This window comes from Pelophylax lessonae (genome assembly GCF_965119305.1).
Source record: "Pelophylax lessonae genome assembly, chromosome: 4".
NCBI lineage: Eukaryota > Metazoa > Chordata > Amphibia > Anura > Ranidae > Pelophylax > Pelophylax lessonae.
The window spans coordinates 317,240,332-317,262,725 of record NC_138771.1 but is presented as its reverse complement, the minus strand read 5'-3'; the positions used below and the strand labels follow the sequence as shown (position 1 = coordinate 317,262,725).

The 22,394-nt window shown below is 47.3% G+C and overlaps 1 protein-coding gene across 1 annotated transcript in view; it reads right to left on the bottom strand.

The window, feature by feature from the left end:
• Positions 1-2,000: 2,000 nt before the first annotated feature.
• Positions 2,001-22,394, bottom strand: part of F12 (coagulation factor XII) — an 82,251-nt gene continuing 61,857 nt past the window's right edge. The window contains exons 12-14 of the mRNA XM_082255914.1: positions 19,158-19,298; positions 18,908-19,056; positions 2,001-2,259 (exon numbers count right to left, since the gene is read on the bottom strand). Coding sequence (XP_082112040.1) covers positions 2,104-2,259; positions 18,908-19,056; positions 19,158-19,298 — 446 coding nt within the window. The 3' untranslated portion in view covers positions 2,001-2,103. The remainder of the gene's footprint in view (positions 2,260-18,907; positions 19,057-19,157; positions 19,299-22,394) is intronic.

Here is a 22,394-nt window from a genome sequence, read left to right as displayed (position 1 = left end):
GTCCTCTAGTGGACTCTGTGCCTACTTACTGGCACCATGGAGCTTGATTAGCATTTGCCAATGAACACCAGAATTAGCAGGTCTGCCACTGGCACCCTGTGCTTTTCACAGATGAGACTAGGTTCACCTTGAGCACATGTGACAGACGTGAAAGGGTCTGGAGAACCCGTGGAGAACATTATGCTGCCTGTAACATTGTTCAGCAAGACCAGTTTGGTGGTGGGTCAGTGATGTTCTGGGGAGGCATATCCATGGAGGGATGTACAGACCTCTACAGGCTGAACAATAGCACCCTGGCTGCCATTTGGTATCAGGATGAAATCCTTGGACCCATTGTCAGATCCTATGCTGGTGCATTGGGTCCTGGGTTTTTCCTGGTGCAGGACAATACCTGGCCTCATTTGGCGAGAGTATGCAGCCAGTTCCTGGAGGATGAAGGAATTGATACAATTGAATGGCCCCACGCTTGCCTGACCTAAATCCAATCCAAATGCACCTCAGTCTGTTCAGGAGCTCAGTGATGCCCTGGTCCAGATCTGGGAGGAAATACCCCAGGACACCATCTGTTGTCTCATTAGGAGCATACCCCAATGTTGTCAGGCATGCAAGCACGTGGGGTCCATACAAACTACTGAGTACCATTTTGAGTTGCTGCAATGAAATTTCAGTAAAATGGACTAGCCTGCTGCATCATTTTTTCACTTTGATTTTCAGGGTGTCTTTGAATTCAGCCCTCTGTAGGTTAATAATTTTCATTTCCTTAAAATGAAGTGGCATCCTTTTATTCCTAACACATTACCCACTCCATACCAGTATAGATATCCATCATGATAGTTTTCCCCATTGATATCTGATGTGTTTTCAAAGTATTCCTTTATTTTTATTTTTTGAGCAGTACATAATGATCTTATATCTTAAAAAATGTTACCAGCTTTCCCAGATATCTACTGTGAACTACCAGATTCCACCTCTAATGTAATGGAGAAGAGGAAAAGTGGATGTGTTTGCAGTCCAAATCTGAAAAGCAACCTAAAGTGACAGTGCTGCTCCACCATAGATGATATTTGTAAGCATTGTCACCCTAGAACAGGAGTTATGTTACTGGCAGGATCACCAGATGAAATTAACCTCTTCCTGCTGGCCGCACACATATATGCAGCATCTCGGCAGATGGGCTCTAATGCCGAGAGGCCGCATATTTGCGGCCCTATGTAAACACCTGAGCAGAAAGCGCATTCCCAGCACAGTCACCAGCTGGGACCGGAAAGCTCTTAAAGCATATTTGCGATTGAGAGCTTTCCGATCATGTGACAGCCAATCACAGCAGTCTTATGGTCCTAATGCCCACCTCTGCGTCCCAACATCTAGAAGTTCTCAAAGGGCTGGGAGGTGGTGGTGGGAAGTGGTTAAAGGAAAAAAGCCTAAAATAAAAAAATATTGTAGCCATCACACCTAAGTAGTGTAAACTATAATATGGTATTTTTGAGGTTAGACATGCATTAAGAAGGTGCTGCTAATGTGAAAATATTGAATCTTCATAAAATCTTATAATAAAAAAAAAAACTAGCCTGTGTATGGCTAGCCTTACTGAACCAACCAATACATATCTTCATCTTTAGTATATAGAAACAGACTGTTGTGCCACTGTCTTAGGAAAAAGATTGTCAACTAAAGTATGTCTTAAGGTAAGACAATATCTAAATACATGTTTGAAATATATAATTGTTTGCTGTTTTACTTGCCAAACAAATTATAATTTTCACCATCCATGCTCCCTGGTATACCATTACCGCTTTCTATGGCAGGGTAGTAATATCAAATCACCAATGAGGAGGCTAGAGCCAACACAGGAAGCTGGCTAACTGAACCAGGAAAATGAATTGCTTAATCTAAAACTTTGTGTCATGTTTTTGGCTGTGCAATGTCAAAAATGTGTGTAAATCACAAGATTTGTTGCATAGAATTACAAACTCTTGGACACCCGAAACACTAATGAAGTATGTATTTTATCCGTGTATTTAGCTGTTTATTTAAAGTTTTGCTTTTTACCAAGCAGTCACAAAATGAGTCATTGCCAGCATGGTATCACTGTCCTAGAAAAACCTAATCAATGTTAGTTAAGATCCATTCTGTGTATTTCAAGACATCAGTGTAGACACCAGGCTTATTCTCCTCTGCACAGCCAGACCCCCAACTGACCACACCAAATAGCTGCACTCTGCTGTCCACTTCACACACAAGGGGTCCTCCAGAGTCTCCCTGCAGAGAAACAATACAGAAATAAGAAATCGTTGAACTGAATTACTTTATCTGCTCCAGCATATTATACTCCACTTTATGCAGTGGAGGAGATTTACTAAAACTGGTGCACTCAGAATCTGGTGCAGTTGTGCATAGTAACCAATCAGCTCTTTCATTTAAACTTCACCAATAAAACCTGGAAGTTACATAGTTACATAGTTGGTAAGGTTGAATAAAGACACCAGTTCAACTTGTGGTGTGTGTATGTGTTTATATCAATAGTAAATCGCATATCCCTGTATGTTGTGACCATTAGGATGCCCATCTAATAGTTTTCTGAAACTATCGATGCTCCCTGCTGATACCACTGCTTGTGGAAGAGAATTCCACATACTTACCGCTCTAATAGTAAAGAACTCTCTACACAGTTTACGGTTAAACCATTTCTCTTCCAATTTCAATGAATGTCTGCATGTCTTTACATGCCAGTACATATAGTAGAAAGCATGATCCTAACAATTAGCAGTGGCTGTGGAAGGACATCTAAGGGTATGGCTCCTATTCCCCAAACGCGTTGTGTCCTATGCTTTGACTTCGTCTGTGGGTGGAGCCTCATCTACACTCTGTGTCTTTTTAAACTCCCTCTCACTGAAAAGTGGTTTCCCTAAGCTAGGGTCACCAGTATGGTATTTTAAATTCACTATCATATCTCCTCTCGAGCATCTCTTCTCCATAAAAAATATGTTTAATGCTTGTGGTCTTTCCCCATAACTGAGGTCCTCCAGTCCCTTAATTAACTTTGTTGCTCTTCTTTGAAAGCTTTCTAGTTTCAGCACATCCTTCCTGAGGACTGGTGACCAGAACTGGACAGCATACTCAAGATGCTTCTGGACTAGAGTCTTGCAGAATGGGAGAATTATTGTTTTACCTCTGGAATAAATCCCCCTTTTGATGCACACTAATATTCAATTGGCTATGCTTGCAGCAGCTTGGCCTTGCATGCCATTGCTGAGCCTGTCATCTATTGGGACCCCCAGATCTTTTTCCATCCTGGATTCTTTAAAAGGTTGATTGGTTTCTATGCAGAGCTGCACCAGATTCTGTGTGCACTCATTTTAGTAAATCAGCCCCAGTGTATAGAACCCTGCACACATTAAAGTGTGTGTTACTCCAACACTTTATATTTCTGATATGTGTCCAGGGCAGGCCCAAGACATTGTGCTGCCTGGGTCCAAGAATGAAATGCTGGCCCCCCCCATCCCCCCCCAAAAAAAATTCACGCCCTCCAAATGGCCCCCACATTCTATAGGACTATGAAAGCAGTCAGAGGGGTGTGAGTGTGTACGGAGTGACAGCAGGAGCAGGACAGAGCAGTAGACGCTGGGCACACCATGCTCTCTCCTGTCTATAGTGCCACAGTGCCCTGCAGTGCTGCGAGCATGAACATGCTTGTGGTCTTTTAGTGGTTTAGTGCCATATATGTGAGTTTCCATATCATATTTTTACCCCTTTTAGTAAAAGTTTATACAGAGAGCAGTAGATCTTTCCCTTTCTGTTTTATTTACTGCTGATGATTATCATGCAGCTGTGACAAGACGAGATGAGGAGAGTGAGCTGAATTATACCTAGTGTTGCCCCTATCAGGAAACTGCCTGTTTAGACCTGTTGGTAATGCAGGGGTCTAAATGCAAGGTGAGCAGGCATCTTATCACTGGTGGAGGAATTTATGAGCACTGTCATTTTTCATATTTCTGTATACACAGAGGTGGAGGATATATTGAAGATTGTTTACACTATATGTTGAAAGGAGCACACAAACTGTTGTTTTGGAGTAGCTCATGCCTGCATAATATTGTTTCATTCTTTGGACACTGACTTATTTATCAGGAATTATTGGACACATTGTTTGCTGTGTACATTTTTTTTCCTGACACTTTATATTTTTTGGCCATCACATATCACATTGCATTATTGCTTCCTGTTACGTGTGTAGGGGGTCAGCCCCTTGAATGACTAAACTCCATTACACTGTACTTCTATTGAGAAATTCCCACAGACTGTCATGCATCTTTCAGCCACAAGATGTCACTGTTGTTGTTAATGAGAATAAGCCACAGTTGTTGTTGTTGCTTTAAGGGAAGGGATCTTTCTAGAAAGGAGGAGGGAGCAGGAAGTTCCTGGGACGGTGTGGTGTTCGTCTCGCTATGGCTGTGCTGAGCTGAGGAAAGGGACTGCATGCTGTGGCCTTGAGAGGGGATATAGACCGTATAATCCAGGGACAGAGCAACAGGATCTTGCCAGAGGAGACAGGGCTGAACTGTGGTACTATGGACTGCAGCTGAGAACCAGAAAAAGAGAGAAGAGAACATCCCAGAGCACCTCAAGCAAGTTACAGAGCAAGGGGCCAGACTGCAGTGACCTCCAAGTGACAGAACAAGATAAACAACCTGCAAAGAAACCCAGACCAGTGCATAAGAGACTGCAGCTACAGACAGCAAGGGACAGATCCAGAGACCTGACTGCATCCACCATTACAGAGACTGAGATAAAGCAGCTGTACCTACAGAACTGTGAGTGTGCACCGGTGCTAACCTGTGGCAGGGCATAGAGCAGGTTTCTGTAGACAGAGCGTTGCAGCAACGTGTCCCGGTTAGCGGGAATCAGATAGGATCATATAGCAGAGTAGCCTGTATTTCTGTGTGTGCGTTGGCGGGAGCGCCATTTTATGTATCACGTTGCAGTTAACTTTGCTGTAAACCTATGTAATCTGTTATTACTGTTAACATCATTTTCCGGCCATTATACTCTGTTGGTTAATAAAGCCAGTATCTGCTTCAGCCTCATTGTCTGCTGTACCGTACTTGAATTCTGCATTGCGGTGCCCTACTCCTCTGACCGCTACAAGTGGCGCTGCGAGCAGGGTACGGTTACAGAGATGGAGGCGGCTGAAGGAAATGTGCATGATGCTAATGTGAGTACCTCAGGCAATGGTGGAACCCCTGCAAGTGCCCTCCCTATGGGCATGCTGTTTAACTTGCTGCCAAAATTTGATGGCAAGAACATGTCACTGTCAGACTGGGTGACAAGATTACAGAGCGCTGCAAGAATTTACAATGTCAGCCCAGAGTTACAGGTAGAAATTGCTTTGGCTGCCCTGGAGGGTGAGGCCCGAAAGAATGTGTTTCTACAATCAGAAGCCACACGAAGCACCTTGCAAGAGATTGTGTGATTTCTCTAAGAAATATACGGTGAAACAGCTAGTGCGGGCCACCTCCGGGCGAAATTCTTCTACCGGGTTCAGCAAGAAAATGAAGGGGTCTCACAATATGCGATGGCTCTACAAGAAGTATTGGCTGAGGTACAGAAAAAGGAGGCAGACGGAGTATCTGGCATGGGATCTGCCGACCGAATATTGCGGGAACAGTTTATTCTGGGACTCTTCAGCTCTCCCCTGAGACAGGTTCTGCGGGAGCGAGTCAGGGTGGACCCTACTCTGAACTTTCGGCAAATATTGGCGGAGGCTGTGGCACGCAGTAAAGAAGAAAGTTATGCCTCCAGAGTGATACGGACCCAGACCGCCACACCCTTTGGGGTTGTGGGGAAGGAAGAGGTCCTAGTTAAAGTGGTACAAGACCTGCAAAGCTCCCTGAGTGCTATGCATGAAAAATTGACACAAATGGAAAGGCGAATGGAGTCGAGCTATTCCCCTGGGGCTGCCTATCCGGCCCAACAACCGCCCTATCAGATTGCCCCACTGGTTCCTACACCACAGCATCCTTACCTGAGTTCACCGTCACACCATGTTCCTCAATATCTTCCAACAAGGCCAGCCAGAGCGCCTCCCGCACGCAGGCGGAGAGACTATGGTCCAGGGACACAGTGCTGGCGGTGCAGAGAAGAAGGACACTTCGCCAGAGAGTGTCAGAGAGATCTATCTAGACGCTCAGAACCGGCGTTAAACTACCGCCCCCCGCAGTAGTGGGGCGTACTGCGGGAGAGGTGGAGAGTCAAGACACCCAGCACAGCTCTGAACACCTGGTCGCAGGGTGCCCCGTCATACAAGCTGAATTTGAAGGAATCCCAGTCAACTGCTTAGTAGATACTGGATCACAGGTGACGACCATGCCTGAGTCATACTTCAATCGTTACTTCCAAGCACTGGCTAAGCCAGAACGAGAGACATTGGTCCGAGTTACAGCTGCGAACCATCAGCAAATTCCGGTCACGGGAGTCGTGTGGATGAACGTACGGCTGTGTGGACAGGAAGTGGGAAGAAAAGGCATTCTGCTGGTCCCCGAGACGTTCAAGGAGGATGTACCGGTGATAATGGGCATGAATATTCTACGAGAGTTGGATCAGATCATGTTCACTAAACGGGGACCTGGCTATTGGAATCAAGCCACCCCACACAAACCCACGCAAAAAGCTTTCCAACGGTTGATCCAGTTCTGTGGGACACAGAAGAGTTTCCCAGTACACCAGTCCGTGGGAACTATCCGAGTGCCGGGAAAGGCTACCCTCAGTCTTCCTCCTGGTCGGGAGACTATACTGACACTGCCTGTGGGAACCTTCCACAACCTTGAAGGTATGGAGGTGATCATCGAACCAGGGGGTCTAGGAGAACTAGGTCAGGATGCCCTAGTGGCCCGGACACTGGCAGTGGTCCAGAATGGATGAGTACCCATAAGAGCTGTGAATGTGGGACATCTGGAAGTCGCTTTGGCGCCTGGAGTAGAACTGGCCCGTGTGTACTTACATCGGGGAGAAGTGCTAAGTCGGGAAGAAGTGACTCTAGCTCCAATAGGCAATGCTGCATGGACACTGGCAGTTACTGCCAGACCCGAAGAGGCTCCGACCCCAGAATGGAATGGGAGAACCATTGTGGACCAAATGGAGATAGATGTGAAGAATCTCGGTCCAGACCGTTTGCGGGCGGTTGAAGCCATGCTGTGGGAGAATCAGGCTGCGTTTGCTCGCCATGCCGATGACTTTGGCTGCACAGATGCTATCACACATGAGATACCGACCGGGGACGCTGCCCCAATCCGGGAGAGGTATCGACAAATTTCGCCCAAGTTGTACCAGGAAGTGAAGACATTGTTGAAACAGATGATAGATTCAGGAGTGGTACGAGGTAGTCAAAGTCCTTGGGCAGCCCCAGTGGTGCTTGCCAAGAAGAAGGACGGCACTATTCGATTTTGTGTGGATTATCGGCGGTTGAATGCATGCACCACACGAGACTCATACCCTCTGCCACGCATCGAGGAGTCCCTGACAGCCCTAGGGCCGGCTAAATACTTCTCCACCCTGGATCTAGCAAGCGGGTACTGGCAAGTACCGGTGGCCGAGAAGGACCGGGCCAAGACTGCATTCATACTCCCCATGGGACTATTCGAATTTAACAGAATGCCATTTGGGCTATCCAATGTCCCGAGCACCTTCCAGCGGCTGATATAGTTACATAGTTAGTGAGGCTGAAAAAAGACACAAGTCCATCCAGTTCAACCTATGTGTGTGTGTTTGCTTTTAACCGTACATTGTATACCCCTGTATGTTGTGGTCTTTAAGGTGTCCATCCAATAGTTTTTTGAAACTATCAATGCTCCCCGCTGATACGACTGCTTGCGGAAGAGAATTCCACATCCTTACCGCTCTTACAGTGAAGAACCCCTTACGCACTTTAAGGTTAAACCGCCTTTCCTCTAGTTTTAGTGAGTGGCCACGTGTCTTATTGTATTCCCTTACTCTAAATAGTTTGTTCCTTATGCTCGGGTCGCCAGTACAGTATTTGTACATTGATATCATATCCCCCCTCAAGCGTCTCTTCTCCAGAGAGAATAGGTTCAGTGCTTGTAGTCTTTCCTCATAGCCGATGTCCTCCATTCCCCTAATTATTTTTGTTGCCCTTCTCTGGACTTTCTCCAGTTCCAGCACATCCTTCCTGAGGACCGGTGCCCAGAACTGGACAGCATACTCCAGATGTGGCCGGACCAGAGTCTTGTAGAGTGGAAGAATAATCTCTTTATTTCTGGAGTGAATCCCCTTTTTTATACAACCCAGTATTCTGTTGGCTTTGCTTGCAGCGGCTTGGCATTGCATGCCACTTCCAAGCCTGTTGTCTACCAGTACCCCCAGGTCCCTTTCCATCCTAGACTCACCCAGAGGTTCCCCCCCTAGTGAGTAGCTTGCTTTCTGGTTTCTGGCCCCCAAGTGCATTACTTTACATTTTTCTACATTAAATCTCATCTGCCATGTAGTTGCCCACCCCGTTATTTTGTTCAGGTCTGCTTGCAAGATTTCCACATCCTGCATAGAAGATATTGGCATGCCTAATTTAGTATCATCTGCAAATACTGAGATTGTACTAGATATCCCCTCCTCTAGATCATTTATGAATAAATTAAACAGGATTGGTCCCAGGACAGAACCCTGGGGGACCCCACTTTCCACACCCGCCCAATCCGAGTACTCCCCATTAATCACCACCCTCTGTACTCTCCCCTGGAGCCAGTTCTCTATCCAGGTACTCACCTTATGGTCCATACCTACCTTCCTTAGTTTGTACAGTAAGCGTTTGTGGGGAACGGTGTCAAAGGCCTTTGCAAAGTCCAGATACACCACATCCACAGGCTTACCTTTATCTAAGTGGCAGCTCACTTCATCGTAGAAGGTTAATAGATTGGTTTGGCATGAACGATTTTTCATGAATCCATGCTGATTACTACTTATAATACCGTTTTCATTACTAAAGTCTTGTATGTGGTCCCTTATCATCCCCTCCAAAATTTTGCAGACTACAGATGTTAGGCTGACCGGCCTATAGTTACCCGGGATATATCTCGGCCCCTTTTTAAATATTGGTACCACGTTGGCTTTTTTCCAATCAGCTGGCACCATACCTGTCTGTAAACTATCCTTAAAGATCAAGAATAATGGTCTGGCAATCACCTGACTGAGCTCATTTAGAACCCTTGGGTGCAAGCCATCCGGTCCCGGGGATTTATTTATGTTAAGTTTCTCTAGTTTAGCTCTAAGTCTATCCTCTGTTAGCCATGGCGGCACTTCCTGAGGTGTATTATTTAGTTCGGCCTTACAAGCGGGGTTCATGTAGCCCCCCGATTCCTTTGTGAAGACTGAAGAAAAGAAATTATTTAACACTTCCGCCTTTTCTCTGTCCTCAGTGGCCATTTTTCCTTTATCATCTTTTATGGGGCCAATGTGTTCTGGCCTCGCTTTCTTACTGTTTATATACTTAAAGAATTTCTTGGGGTTCTTTTTACTCTCCTCCGCTATATGTCTCTCGTGTTCTATTTTAGCCGCCCTGATTTCATCTTTACATTTCTTATTACACTCTTTGTAATGCTTAAATGCTGCCAATGACCCCTCAGTCTTGTATTTTTTGAAGGCCTTTTCTTTAGCTCTAATATACATTTTTATGTTGGAGTTTAGCCACCCAGGGTTTAGTTTTGCTCTTTTAAATTTATTTCCCAGTGGAATGCACTGGCCCACCCCCTTGTTAAGTATGCTCTTGAAGCACTCCCATTTTTCCTCCGTGTTCTTTGTTCCCAGGGTTCTATCCCATTTGATATTTTCTAGCAGTGAGCGCAGTTTAGGGAAATTGGCTCTTTTGAAATTCAGTGTCCTTATATTACCCTTGTGTTTCCTATTACTGTAATTAATACTGAAACCAATTGACCTATGGTCACTGTTCCCTAAGTTGTCCCGTATTTCTATATCCGTGAGCAGGTCTGTATTGTTGGTAATCAGTAGGTCAAGTACCGCATTGTTTCTTGTCGGTGCATTCACCATCTGACCCATGAAATTGTCCTGCAAAACATTTAGGAACTGCCGAGCCTTGGCTGAATGCGCGGTTCCTTCTGCCCAGTCTATATCAGGATAATTAAAGTCCCCCATTATAATGACATTTCCCATCCTTGCTGCCAATCCTATCTGTAACATGAGGTCCACCTCACCCTCCTCCCTCTGGTTTGGGGGCCTATAGCATTCGCCCAATATTACCTTCCCCACCGTGCCTTTCCTTTGAAGCTCTACCCATAGGGATTCTGCCTCGTCCATAGCTCCATTATTAATATCATCCCTCATATTTACCTGTATACTGTTCTTAATATACAAACATACCCCTCCCCCTTTTTTACCCTCTCTATCTCTGCGATAAAGGGAATACCCCTGAATGGTCGCCATCCAGTCATGAGAGCTGTCAAACCAAGTCTCAGTTATCCCCACAAAATCTAAGTCCTCCTCAAACATCAGCAGCTCCAGCTCTCCCATCTTGTTGGCCAGGCTTCTGGCATTGGTATATAAGCCTCGTAATTTTGATGTTTTTAGGCTGCTCTCTTGATTTTTCCCCGTACCCACCCTGGGTATAGGGGCTCCGAACACCCTACCGCTAATGCCCCCATTTCTGCCCTCTGAAACTTGCTTTCCACTGGCTAATTCTACATCTGTACCCTCCCCCCCATTCCCTAGTTTAAAAGCCCCTCTAACTTTTTGACCATCCTCTCACCTAGTACGGCTGCACCCACCCCATTTAGGTGCAATCCGTCCCTACCAAAGAGCCGGTGACCGACTGAGAAGTCGGCCCAGTTCTCCAGGAACCCGAAACCCTCCTTACTACACCAGCTCCTCAGCCACTCGTTAACTTCCCTAATCTCCCGCTGCCTCTCTGGTGTGGTTCGAGGTACAGGTAGTATTTCGGAAAATACTACCTTGGAGGTCCTAGTCCTCAACTTAGCGCCTAAGTCCCTGAAATCGTTTAGGACTCTCCGTCTTCCTCTGCCTATGTCATTGGTACCCACGTGTACCATGACAGCTGGGTCTTCCCCAGCCCCACCCAATAATCTGTTCACCCGATCCGCGATGTGCCGAACCCGAGCGCCCGGCAAACAACAGACTGTTCGGCGCACACGGTCTTTGTCACAGATTACACTGTCTGCCCTTCTAATAATTGAGTCCCCTACCACCAGCACCTGTCTTTCCTTTCCCTTTCTCCCGGCCTCACTGGAGGAGTTCGTCCCCTGGCAGCTAGGGGCGTCACTCTGCTCCAGCAATGCTGGTCCCTGACTGGTTTCCCCAACATCACACAACGGGGCGTATCTATTGGGGTGCTCCAGCCCAGGATCAGCCTCCTTGCCTTGTCCCCTTCTACCCCTCCTAACTGTCACCCCTCTGCTCTGCTCTGATGCCTGCACCTCCGATACTCCGCCCACCTCTGTGCAGGCCCCTGTCTGCACCTGATTGGTACAATCCTGGCTCTCCTCCGGTATGGACATTCGTCTCAGTGTTGCCAGCTGCTTCCCTAGATTCAGGACCTGAGCTTCCAGGGAAGCAACGTGCTCACATTTTGCGCATTTGTATTCGCCCTCGATCGCATGACCGAGGAACGCATACATATCACAAGATGTACACCGAGTCGCATCTCCACACCCGCCGGGCATTGTACCTACTATCTAATCTAATGGGAATTCAGCGATTTAAGTCTATCCTATGTGGCTATTTCCTGGCTTCCTAACGCTACCTTCTCACCCTCTGGTGTTCCGCTACACTCACTTGACACCGGTCAGTCACCCAACACTCACAATCTCACAGCCCGGTCAGACGCACAACGCTGAGTTGCACAGCCCGGTCAGACGCACAACACTAAGTCGCACAGCCCGGTCAGACGCACAACACTAAGTCGCACAGCCCGGTCAGACGCACAACACTAAGTCGCACAGCCCGGTCAGACGCACAACACTAAGTCGCACAGCGCGGTCAGACGCACAACACAGAGTCGCACAGCCCGGTCAGACGCACCACACAGAGTCGCACAGCCCGGTCAGACGCACCACACAGAGTCGCACAGCCCGGTCAGACGCACAACACAGAGTCGCACAGCCCGGTCAGACGCACAACACAGAGTCGCACAGCCCGGTCAGACGCACAACACCGAGTCGCACAGCCCGGTCAGACGCACAACACCGAGTCGCACAGCCCGGTCAGACGCACAACACCGAGTCGCACAGCCCGGTCAGACGCACAACACTCAGTCGCACAGCCCGGTCAGAAGCACAACACTCAGTCGCACAGCCCGGTCAGAAGCACAACACCGAGTCGCACAGCCCGGTCAGACGCACAACACCGAGTCGCACAGCCCGGTCAGACGCACAACACCGAGTCGCACAGCCCGGTCAGACGCACAACACTCAGTCGCACAGCCCGGTCAGACTCACAACACTGAGTCGCACAGCCCGGTCAGACGCACAACACTGAGTCGCACAGCCCGGTCAGACGCACAACACTGAGTCGCACAGCCCGGTCAGACGCACAACACTGAGTCGCACAGCCCGGTCAGACGCACAACACTGAGTCGCACAGCCCGGTCAGACGCACAACACTGAGTCGCACAGCCCGGTCAGACGCACAACACTGAGTCGCACAGCCCGGTCAGACGCACAACACTGAGTCGCACAGCCCGGTCAGACGCACAACACTGAGTCGCACAGCCCGGTCAGACGCACAACGCTCAGTCGCACAGCCCGGTCAGACGCACAACGCTCAGTCGCACAGCCCGGTCAGACGCAAAACACTGAGTCGCACAGCCCGGTCAGACGCAAAACACTGAGTCGCACCGCCTGGTCAGACGCACAACGCTCAGTCGCACAGCCCGGTCAGACGCACAACGCTCAGTCGCACAGCCCGGTCAGACGCACAACTCTCAGTCGCACAGCCCGGTCAGACGCACAACGCTCAGTCGCACAGCCCGGTCAGACGCAAAACACTGAGTCGCACAGCCCGGTCAGACGCACAACACTGAGTCGCACAGCCCGGTCAGACGCACAACACTGAGTCGCACAGCCCGGTCAGACGCACAACACTGAGTCGCACAGCCCGGTCAGACGCACAACACTGAGTCGCACAGCCCGGTCAGACGCACAACGCTCAGTCCCACAGCCCGGTCAGACGCACAACACTGAGTCGCACAGCCCGGTCAGACGCACAACACTGAGTCGCACAGCCCGGTCAGACGCACAACACTGAGTCGCACAGCCCGTTCAGACGCACAACACTGAGTCGCACAGCCCGATCAGACGCACAACACTGAGTCGCACAGCCCGGTCAGACGCACAACACTGAGTCGCACAGCCCGGTCAGACGCACAACACTGAGTCGCACAGCCCGGTCAGACGCACAACACTGAGTCGCACAGCCCGGTCAGACGCACAACGCTCAGTCGCACAGCCCGGTCAGACGCACAACGCTCAGTCGCACAGCCCGGTCAGACGCACAACACTCAGTCGCACAGCCCGGTCAGACGCAAAACACTGAGTCGCACAGCCCGGTCAGACGCACAACGCTCAGTCACACCGCCCGGTCAGATGCACAACGCTCAGTCGCACCGCCCGGTCAGACGCACAACGCTCAGTCGCACAGCCCGGTCAGACGCAAAACACTCAGGTAGTGATAGGTACTCCCAGACACTCAGGTAGCAACAGGTACTCACAGATACTCAGGTACTCACAGGTACTCAGGTACTCACAGGTACTCACAGGTACTCACAGGTACTCACAGGTACTCAGGTACTCACAGGTACTCAGGTACTCACAGATACTCAGGTACTCACAGATACTCAGGTACTCACAGGTACTCAGGTACTCACAGATACTCACAGGTACTCACAGATACTCACAGGTACTCACAGATACTCAGGTACTCACAGATACTCAGGTACTCACAGATACTCAGGTACTACACTACACCCTCAGTCAGTGTACAATCTCAGTCACCAGTCTTACTTACCTAGTGTATGTCCCTTTAAGTCTGACTCTAGCAGTTCCTGGCTGTTTTTTTTTTTTTTTTTTTCCCTCAGACGGTCAGTCTCCGCTCTGCACCCGCCTCCCTCTGTCACTTCCCGGTCAGCCTTTGCTCGCTAGTCTCCTCTGCTCCCTCTCTGTCTGGGGGGGGGGGGGTCCGCACCACTCGCCGCCCGCCGCAAAAAGGGGGGGGGGGTTTACTGTTCCGCTCGCCACCCGCAACAAGAGAGGGGGGGGGTTACCGACCCGCTCGCCGCTCGCTTCTGGGGGGGGGGGTCGGGGTTCGAGCGCCGCTCCCCGCCGCTGCTCTCCTGGGGGGGGGGGTTACTCACACGCGGTCGGTCACGCACACACTCCACACACACGCCTCTCTCCTGCACGCCCTGACAGCCTCTGATCCCGCGCTCTGCTCCACAGCACCACCTGCTGGCAAGTGGAATACTACACCAGCACGGCAAGTGGAATACTACACCAGCTGATGGAGAAGGAGAAGTGTCTGGGAGACCTGAATTTTGAAGCAACCTTGATATACTTGGATGATATCATTGTATACTTTGCTACTTTTCAAGAACACCTAGACCGACTAGGACAGGTACTCAAGCGGTTGCGATCCCATGGCCTGAAGATAAAGCCAAAGAAGTGTCATCTCTTCAAGAGGAAGATAGAGTACCTAGGCCATACGGTGTCCCAAGATGGGGTGCTGCCATCTCAAGACAAAATGGCTGCAATACAACAATGGCCAGCGCCCAGAACACTGCGGGAGTTGAAGGCTTTCCTCGGTCTGACCGGATATTACCGGCGATTCATCAAAGACTACGCAAAGATAGCGGGCCCTCTGAATGAGCTGCAGAGAGGAACAGTTGGGAGGCCCAAGGGTCAAAGTGTCCCCTGGGGACAGAAGCAGGAAGAGGCCTTCCAGGCCCTGAAAGAAACCCTGACATCGGCCCCCATCTTGGCTTATGCTGACTTTGACAAACCATTCCTCTTATCGACTGATGGCAGCCTCAATGGACTTGGGGCGGTACTGTCACAGGTACAAGAAGGAAGTGAAAGAGTTATCGCTTATGCCAGTCGGTCGTTGCGGGATACAGAGCGAAACCCTCATAACTATAGTTCCTTCTGGCTGGAGCTCCTTACCCTGGTGTGGGCCATGACAGAAAAATTTGCGGGCTACCTGACAGGGGCTAAGATCTTTGTACAGACCGATAACAACCCCCTGGCCCATCTGGATACTGCCAAGCTGGGAGCCCTGGAGCAGCGTTGGGCAGCTCACCTTGCCAAGTATGACTTCTCGATCCACTACCGCTCTGCTACAGAGAACACTAATGCCGATGGTCTGTCGAGGGTTACTTTTGAGACTCCAGTAGGGGATCTGGATGAACAAAAAGAAGAGGATGAAACTCCAGACTTCCGCAGGTTCACACCTCCAGCAGTTGCAGCTCAGACAAGTGGAGAGGCCCAAGTGCTACCCAAGGCATTAGGAAGAACCAATGAAGAATGGGGCCGAATACAGGATGAAGATGTCGGACAGCGGCAGATGAAAGGTTGGGTGTCCCAGCGAAGAAAACCTGACAGAGAAGAAAGGACTGAGCTTGATGCCGAGATGAAGTCCATTCTACACCAATGGGATAGACTGGAAGTTCATGGAGCTGTTTTGTACCGCAAGTGGCAGCAGCCTGCTGATACAGAGGCAAGGTGGCAGGTAGTAATACCCAGAAGCATGGCACGAGAGAGGTAGCCAAGGAGGCTCATGAATTTGGAGCTCACTTCGGGCCAGTCAAGACCTTCCAGTGGCTGCAACGCTATGTATATTGTCCACGACTGGAGGTCACGGTTGAGGAAGTCTGCCGGCAGTGTCGAAAGTGTGAACTCACCAAAAGCACTGAACAGAGGGCACCCATGCAGCCCATACAGACCAAAGAACCGCTGGAAGTATTAATGATAGATTATCTTTTCGTGGGACAATCCGCCAGAGGTCCACAATACTGCCTGGTCATGATTGACCACTTCTCTAAATTTGCAGTGGTCACCCCAACTCGAGACCAGACGGCTGAGTCTGCAGCTCGGGCCATCTGTCAAGATTTCATCCAAGTCTACGGGTGTCCGAAGCGGATTCATTCAGATCAAGGAGCGTGCTTTCAAGGGAAAGTGATGGAAGAGCTACATCGACTGTATGGCATTGAAAAACCCAGGACAACTCCATATCATCCCCAAGGGAATGGGGCCTGCGAGCGCTTTAACCAGACCCTGCTTCAGATGTTGAGGACATTAGAGGAAGACAAAAGGATGCACTGGCCAGACTACCTCCATGAATTAGTCTGGGCTTACAATAATCGGGTTCACAACACAACCGGGTATACTCCGTACATGCTATTGTTCGGCAGAGCTGGTCGGGAAATTGTTGAACTGAATTTAGATCAACCACCTCATGGGTGAAAGAACACCGTCAGCGGCTCCAGACCATCCGCCGGCTAGCAGGCCAGCGTTTGCAAGAGAGAACTCATACTGACCGTCCTCCCCTTCAGGAGGTTCCGCTGCAACCTGGAGACCGGGTACTGGTGCGGGAGAAACGTCCCAGAAACGTCCCTCTACCTCTTAAATATTTCAGCTCCAATTTTCCACAGGTTTACACAGCTTCTGCCATTACCAAACAATGTGGGGTGCTTATAGCCTTCCACTGCAACATGCCCTTTTCACTCTTGAAGAAGATAAAGGATGCCTGCTAGACTCGGAGGTCACCATTGTCTCATACTACGCACCCAATAAAAACCCCACATCATTCTTTACGCACCTCCTACAAGTAATTGACTCACATAAAATAGGTACAATATTAATATGCAGAGACTCCAATCAAGTCCTATCACTCTTTTTAGATAAATTTCCAGCTACCCCCTCGCTTAGTCCCAAGAAACTCTCTTTGGCCCATTTACTCGTGAAATACAACCTTGCTGACTCCTGGAGGGAGACAAATCCAATCAAAAGGAGATATACATACTTCTCTCATCCTCATAATTCCTTTTCTCATATAGATTATATTTTCTCATCCATTCGCATGCTCCCTGAAATTCTGTCTTCCACAATCATTCCTATTACCTGGTCCGACCACAGCGCAATTTGTACTACTCTAGCCTCCACCATTCCTAAAGCTCACGACTCCACATGGTATCTGAGTGACCTATTACTTAATAATCCAACCCATCGCTCTGAAATAGCAAATACCCCCTCCGACTATGTGATTTATAACACCACACCTGAAATCTCACCATTAACTCTTTGGGAAGTGCACAAACCAGTTCTTAGAGGAATATGTTTGCGGCAAATGGCACGCCTCAAGCAGGAGCGTAAAACTCTTAGCAATAAAGTGGAATCAAATTTAATAAATACTATATGACATTCCAAAATGATCCCACGACCGCCCAGAAACTCGACCTTGACAAAACCAGATTAGAATTTGGCTTGTTCCTCACAGAAACGGCAGACAAAACACTATGAAGAGCCTGACACAACTTTTATCTCAAATCCAGGAAAATCTGACACCCCTCTGGCGCTGATCCTTAAACCTTTTCATAACCCTGCTAAACACATCCGACTCAAATTCGCTAATGCTACCTACTCCAGCAACCCTATCAAAGTTCTTACAAAATTTAGGTCAAATCTTGCAACACTATATGCATCGGAGGGAGACCCGGATGTCAATTCAGCCAATAATTTTTTCTCTCAACTAGATCTCAACTAGAGATGGATTTTCAGCACTTTACTGAAAAACGTTTTCAACCACCTTAACCCCCTTCTGTCCCAACGCCTTTAATTCTCTTCTGTACGGAGACTCCATCGGACGGGACTCCATCCCTGAATATTTTCGAAACCAAGCAATTACACCATGTTACATGCAAAGATGGAAGCCTTGGACAATTAACTAAATTTTACTCCCTATGGAGGTCGTGGATCACTCAAGCACTTCTTCCAGACTTTAACAAATCAGTGCTACTCTCCTGGTAATACCCCTGCTCCAGTTATACTCCACAAGTCATCTCGGTGCTCGCTCTAGCCTCAGGACCCAACTACTCTTCTTCTCTTTTGTCCTCTAGCACCCATTCCTCTCTTTCGTTTCCTCCTTTAACTTCCCTACCCCCTACCACCCCCCCACCCTTTTTTTTTTTTTTATCTATATTCAATATACTGTTGATACAATGGCCTCTATTACAAAAGGCCATAGGGCCAGATTTGTTACATATTATGAAAACGTTTTACAGTTAAAACCCGTTTGAACAATTTTCTTGACCCTTTCTTGCCAGAAGTGTTCAACCTGTGCATTAAGCAGTTACCATAGACGGTTAGATTGAAAGTTGGAAAGACTTGACGACTGTCTCTCTCCTTGTCACAGATTGAACCCATTAGGGGTGATCAGGAGGAGACCAAGGCCTTGAACCCCTCACCTTCCAATCCCACAGGGGTTTTACTTCTCTGTATTATTGCACATGTTTTGCATTTGTTGGTTACACGATTATGTACCCCTATATAATTTTTTGTTATGTACAACTATTCTGGATGCTATTGTATGCAGCCCCATTGTATCTGTTCTCTTCTCTTAAAATAATAAAATATTTTGAACAAGAAATTCAATCAATAGGTGGTCCTGTCAGCTGTCTCCATCCCAATATCCCTCAATTGAAATATCAGAGGAACCAGGCAGAAAATTGTTGACCAAACAGTTTTTGGTTTGGCTATTATGACAAGGGACAGAGCCTGCTGTCAAAACTACAATAGCCACAGATAGGTAAATAGGTAGATAGGTAATCTGTGCTACATGTACTGTATATCTGAAAGCAAAAAACTATACACTATTTTTAACTTACTTGGCATGCATCAACACCTCCTTCCATGAAGCCAGCACACATCATACCAGCCATTATCTGACTACCATGGGCAAGGGGAGATTGGCATTGTGTATTGGAAAGAATTGGCACATGTGCTTCCTGCAGATATAAGGCATAATGATCAGCCCCTGTGAATACAAAATAATAGTGAACCGTAAAAAATGTGAATTCCTCCTAATACCTTTATTATCTTTTATCTGAAAACAGCATATTTCAGTTGTTTACTTACCAGAGTACTGATGACCCCAACCAACCACTTCACAATGTTGTGCAGATGCAGCTGTCATGGTGTTCTTTGGTAAACATACAGGCTGTATAAACTGGGAGAACTGGGCACACACTCCATTTACATCTTGAAGTCTCACCAGTGCTGAGGGGGGAAACCATAGTAATTAATAGGGGGCGGGGTATTCCAAAATGTTGCCTTTACTTCGAGATTTATAATACAGCCTTACCTGGTTGTAATATTGGCTCAAGTGCTAAATACAGTATAAATATAAATTACCATTATTGACAGAGGGTTGCTTGCATGTATTCAAAATCTTAACCTAAGAAAAAAAAATGTAATATATTTTTGCTTTCCATTCCTGGTATAGTGGCTTCATTTGTTTTGTTTTGTTTTTTTTTTCAAGCATTGTTTTTCTTTACTTTCCCCTAGTGGACCTGACAGTAGCATACTTCCCATCATAGGGTGACAACATTCACGCCCTGTGAAGAAGCAACATGTGTAGCAGTATGTGGGCTGTACATCTAAGTCCCTACGTACTAGGATTAGGGAACATTACAATGGGGCTGCCTATACCAATGATAAAAACATTTCTAATGTATATAAACACTTCAAACATACACTATAATTACCAAAAGTATTGGGGCGCCTATCTTTACACACACATGAACTTTAATGGCATCCCAGTCTTAGTCAATATTGAGTTGGCCCACCCTTTTTAGCTATAACAGCTTTAACTCTACTGGGAAGGCTGTCCACAAGGTTTGGCAGTGTGTCTATGGGAATGTTTGACCATTCTTCCAGAAGAGCATTTATAAGGTCCGGCATTGATGTGGACGAAAAGGCCAAGCTCGCAGTCTGCACTCAAATTCATCCCAAAGGTGTTCTATCGGGTTGAGGTCAGAACTCTGTGAAGGCCAGTCAAGTTCTTCCACCCCAAACTCGCTCCTCTATGTCTTTATGAACCTTGCTTTGTGCACTGGTGCACAGTCATGTTGGACCAGGAAGGGGCCTTCCCCAAACTGTTCCCACAAAGTTGGGATCATGAAATTGTCCAAAATGTCTTGGTATACTGACACCTTAAGAGTTCCCTTTACTGGAAGGGGCCAAGCCCAACCCATAAAAAACAACCCCACACCATAATCCCCCCTCCATCAAATGATTTGGACCAGTGCACAAAGCACAAAGCAAGGTCTATAAAGACATGGATGAGTGAGTTTGAAGTGGAGAAACTTGACTGGCCCGCAACCTGAACACCTTTGGGATGAATTTGAGTGCAGACTATGAGCCAGGCTTTCTCTCCAACATCAGTGCCTAACCTCAAAAATGCGTTTCTGGAAGAATGGTCAAATTTTCCCATAGACCAATGCAAAAGCAAGGTGCATAAAGACATAGATGAGCAAGTTTGGGGTGGAGGAACTTGACTGGCCTGCACAAAGTCTTTACCTCAACCTGATAGAACACCTTTGGGAGGAATTGGAGCGCAGACTGTGAGCCAGGACTTCTCTTCAACATCAGTGCCCAACCTCAGGCGCTTCTGGAAGAATGGTCAAACATTCCCATAGACACACTCCTAAACCTTGTGGACAGCCTTCCCAGAGTGGCTGAAGCTCTTTTACCTGCAAAGGGTGGGTCTGGGATGCCATTAAAGTTCATGTGGGTGTAAAGGCAGACGTCCCAATACTTTTGGTAATATAGTGTATGCATCCTGGCCACATTAGCTCATTTGTAGTGCTATAGAGAGGGTTAAAGATCTCCCTCTGGAGGTGATGTCCACCGCAGACTCCTTGAACAGGAGGTATGGTGGACTTTTACCTAAGGGACTAGGATTTCTACTGGATTAAACTATAGATGGGATGTGGATCTTTTCCTAAAATAGAGATTGCTATTTGCTGCTTCTATTTTTATTTCATCATTCAGACATATTGTTATGGCTGTACGGCTATGGGGGATTTGATATATATGAGTCTGTTTTTCTAAGTATTTATTTTTTTCTCTCTTTTTCATGTTTATTAATTTTGGTATGATCAGTTTTTAAGATGTAGCTGAACTCTGCCCCAATCTCAATAATATTGTATTTGAAACTTTTTGGATTTTCTCTGGGGTATACTTATATGTCCATCAATGTCCAATAAAATCCATGACAAATTTTTTATTCATATAAAATGTCATTGATTTAAAGATGTTCTCTAAACTATCTTTGCCATTCAGCACCATTTTCCCTCTCTTCTTTGACTATGTTTTTAATTGTTTAGATGTTTAATTAGTTAACTACCGGTATGTGATTGTAACACACTGATTTGTTTATTGATTGAGTTTTGGATCGATAGATGTCCTGTCGTTTCAGTATGTTACATGCTGCGATTAAGGCTCACGCCAAAACGCGTTAGCTTCTTTTTATGCCACTAATATGTAGCCAACAAAATTGCAACATGGATACCAGAGTTGCCGCCTCTCTTTCTTAGTTTCATCTTGTCTACAGTTTGGGAGAACACCCTGAGCCTGGGCATGTGTATGTGGACTGGATGCATTTTTTACTCACAGTGAGCGCTGCACATATGCTTCTATTTTCTAAGGTATATTTAACCACTTGCCGACCGGTCGCCGCATGTACACTGCGGCTAAGTGGCGCTATTGCGCGAAACAATGTACCTGTACGTTGTTTCGTTCAGCAGCCACTAAAGGACACCATCGCACCGCTAGATGGCACAATCACGCCACGATTGGCAAGCTGGGATGTTAATCAATGGGTTCAGCAGACCCGATGTCCACTGGCCAATCGTGATCATCCCCGGGAGAAGCAGAGCGGTGATCTGCCTATGTAAACAAGGCAGATCGCCATTTCGCAAGGGTACAAGATGGAGATCTTGTGTTCCTGCTAAGCAGGAACCAGGATCCCTGTCTTCCCCCAATCAGTGTAACCCCCCTACAGTTAGTAAGCACCCCCTAGGGACACACTTAACCCTCTGATCAACCCTGATGTTAACCCCTTCCCTGCCAGTGTCATTAGTGCAGTGACAGTGCTTTTAATGTCACTGGTCAAAAAGTGTCAGATGTCCAATTTGTCTGCTGCAATGTCACAATACCACTAAAAATCACCACCATTACTAGTCAAAATAAATAAATAAAAATTCCATAAAAATATTGCATCGTTTGTAGACGCTATAACGTTTGCACAAACCAATCAATATACAGTACACTTATTGGAATTTGTTTACCAATATAATGTAGCAGAATAAA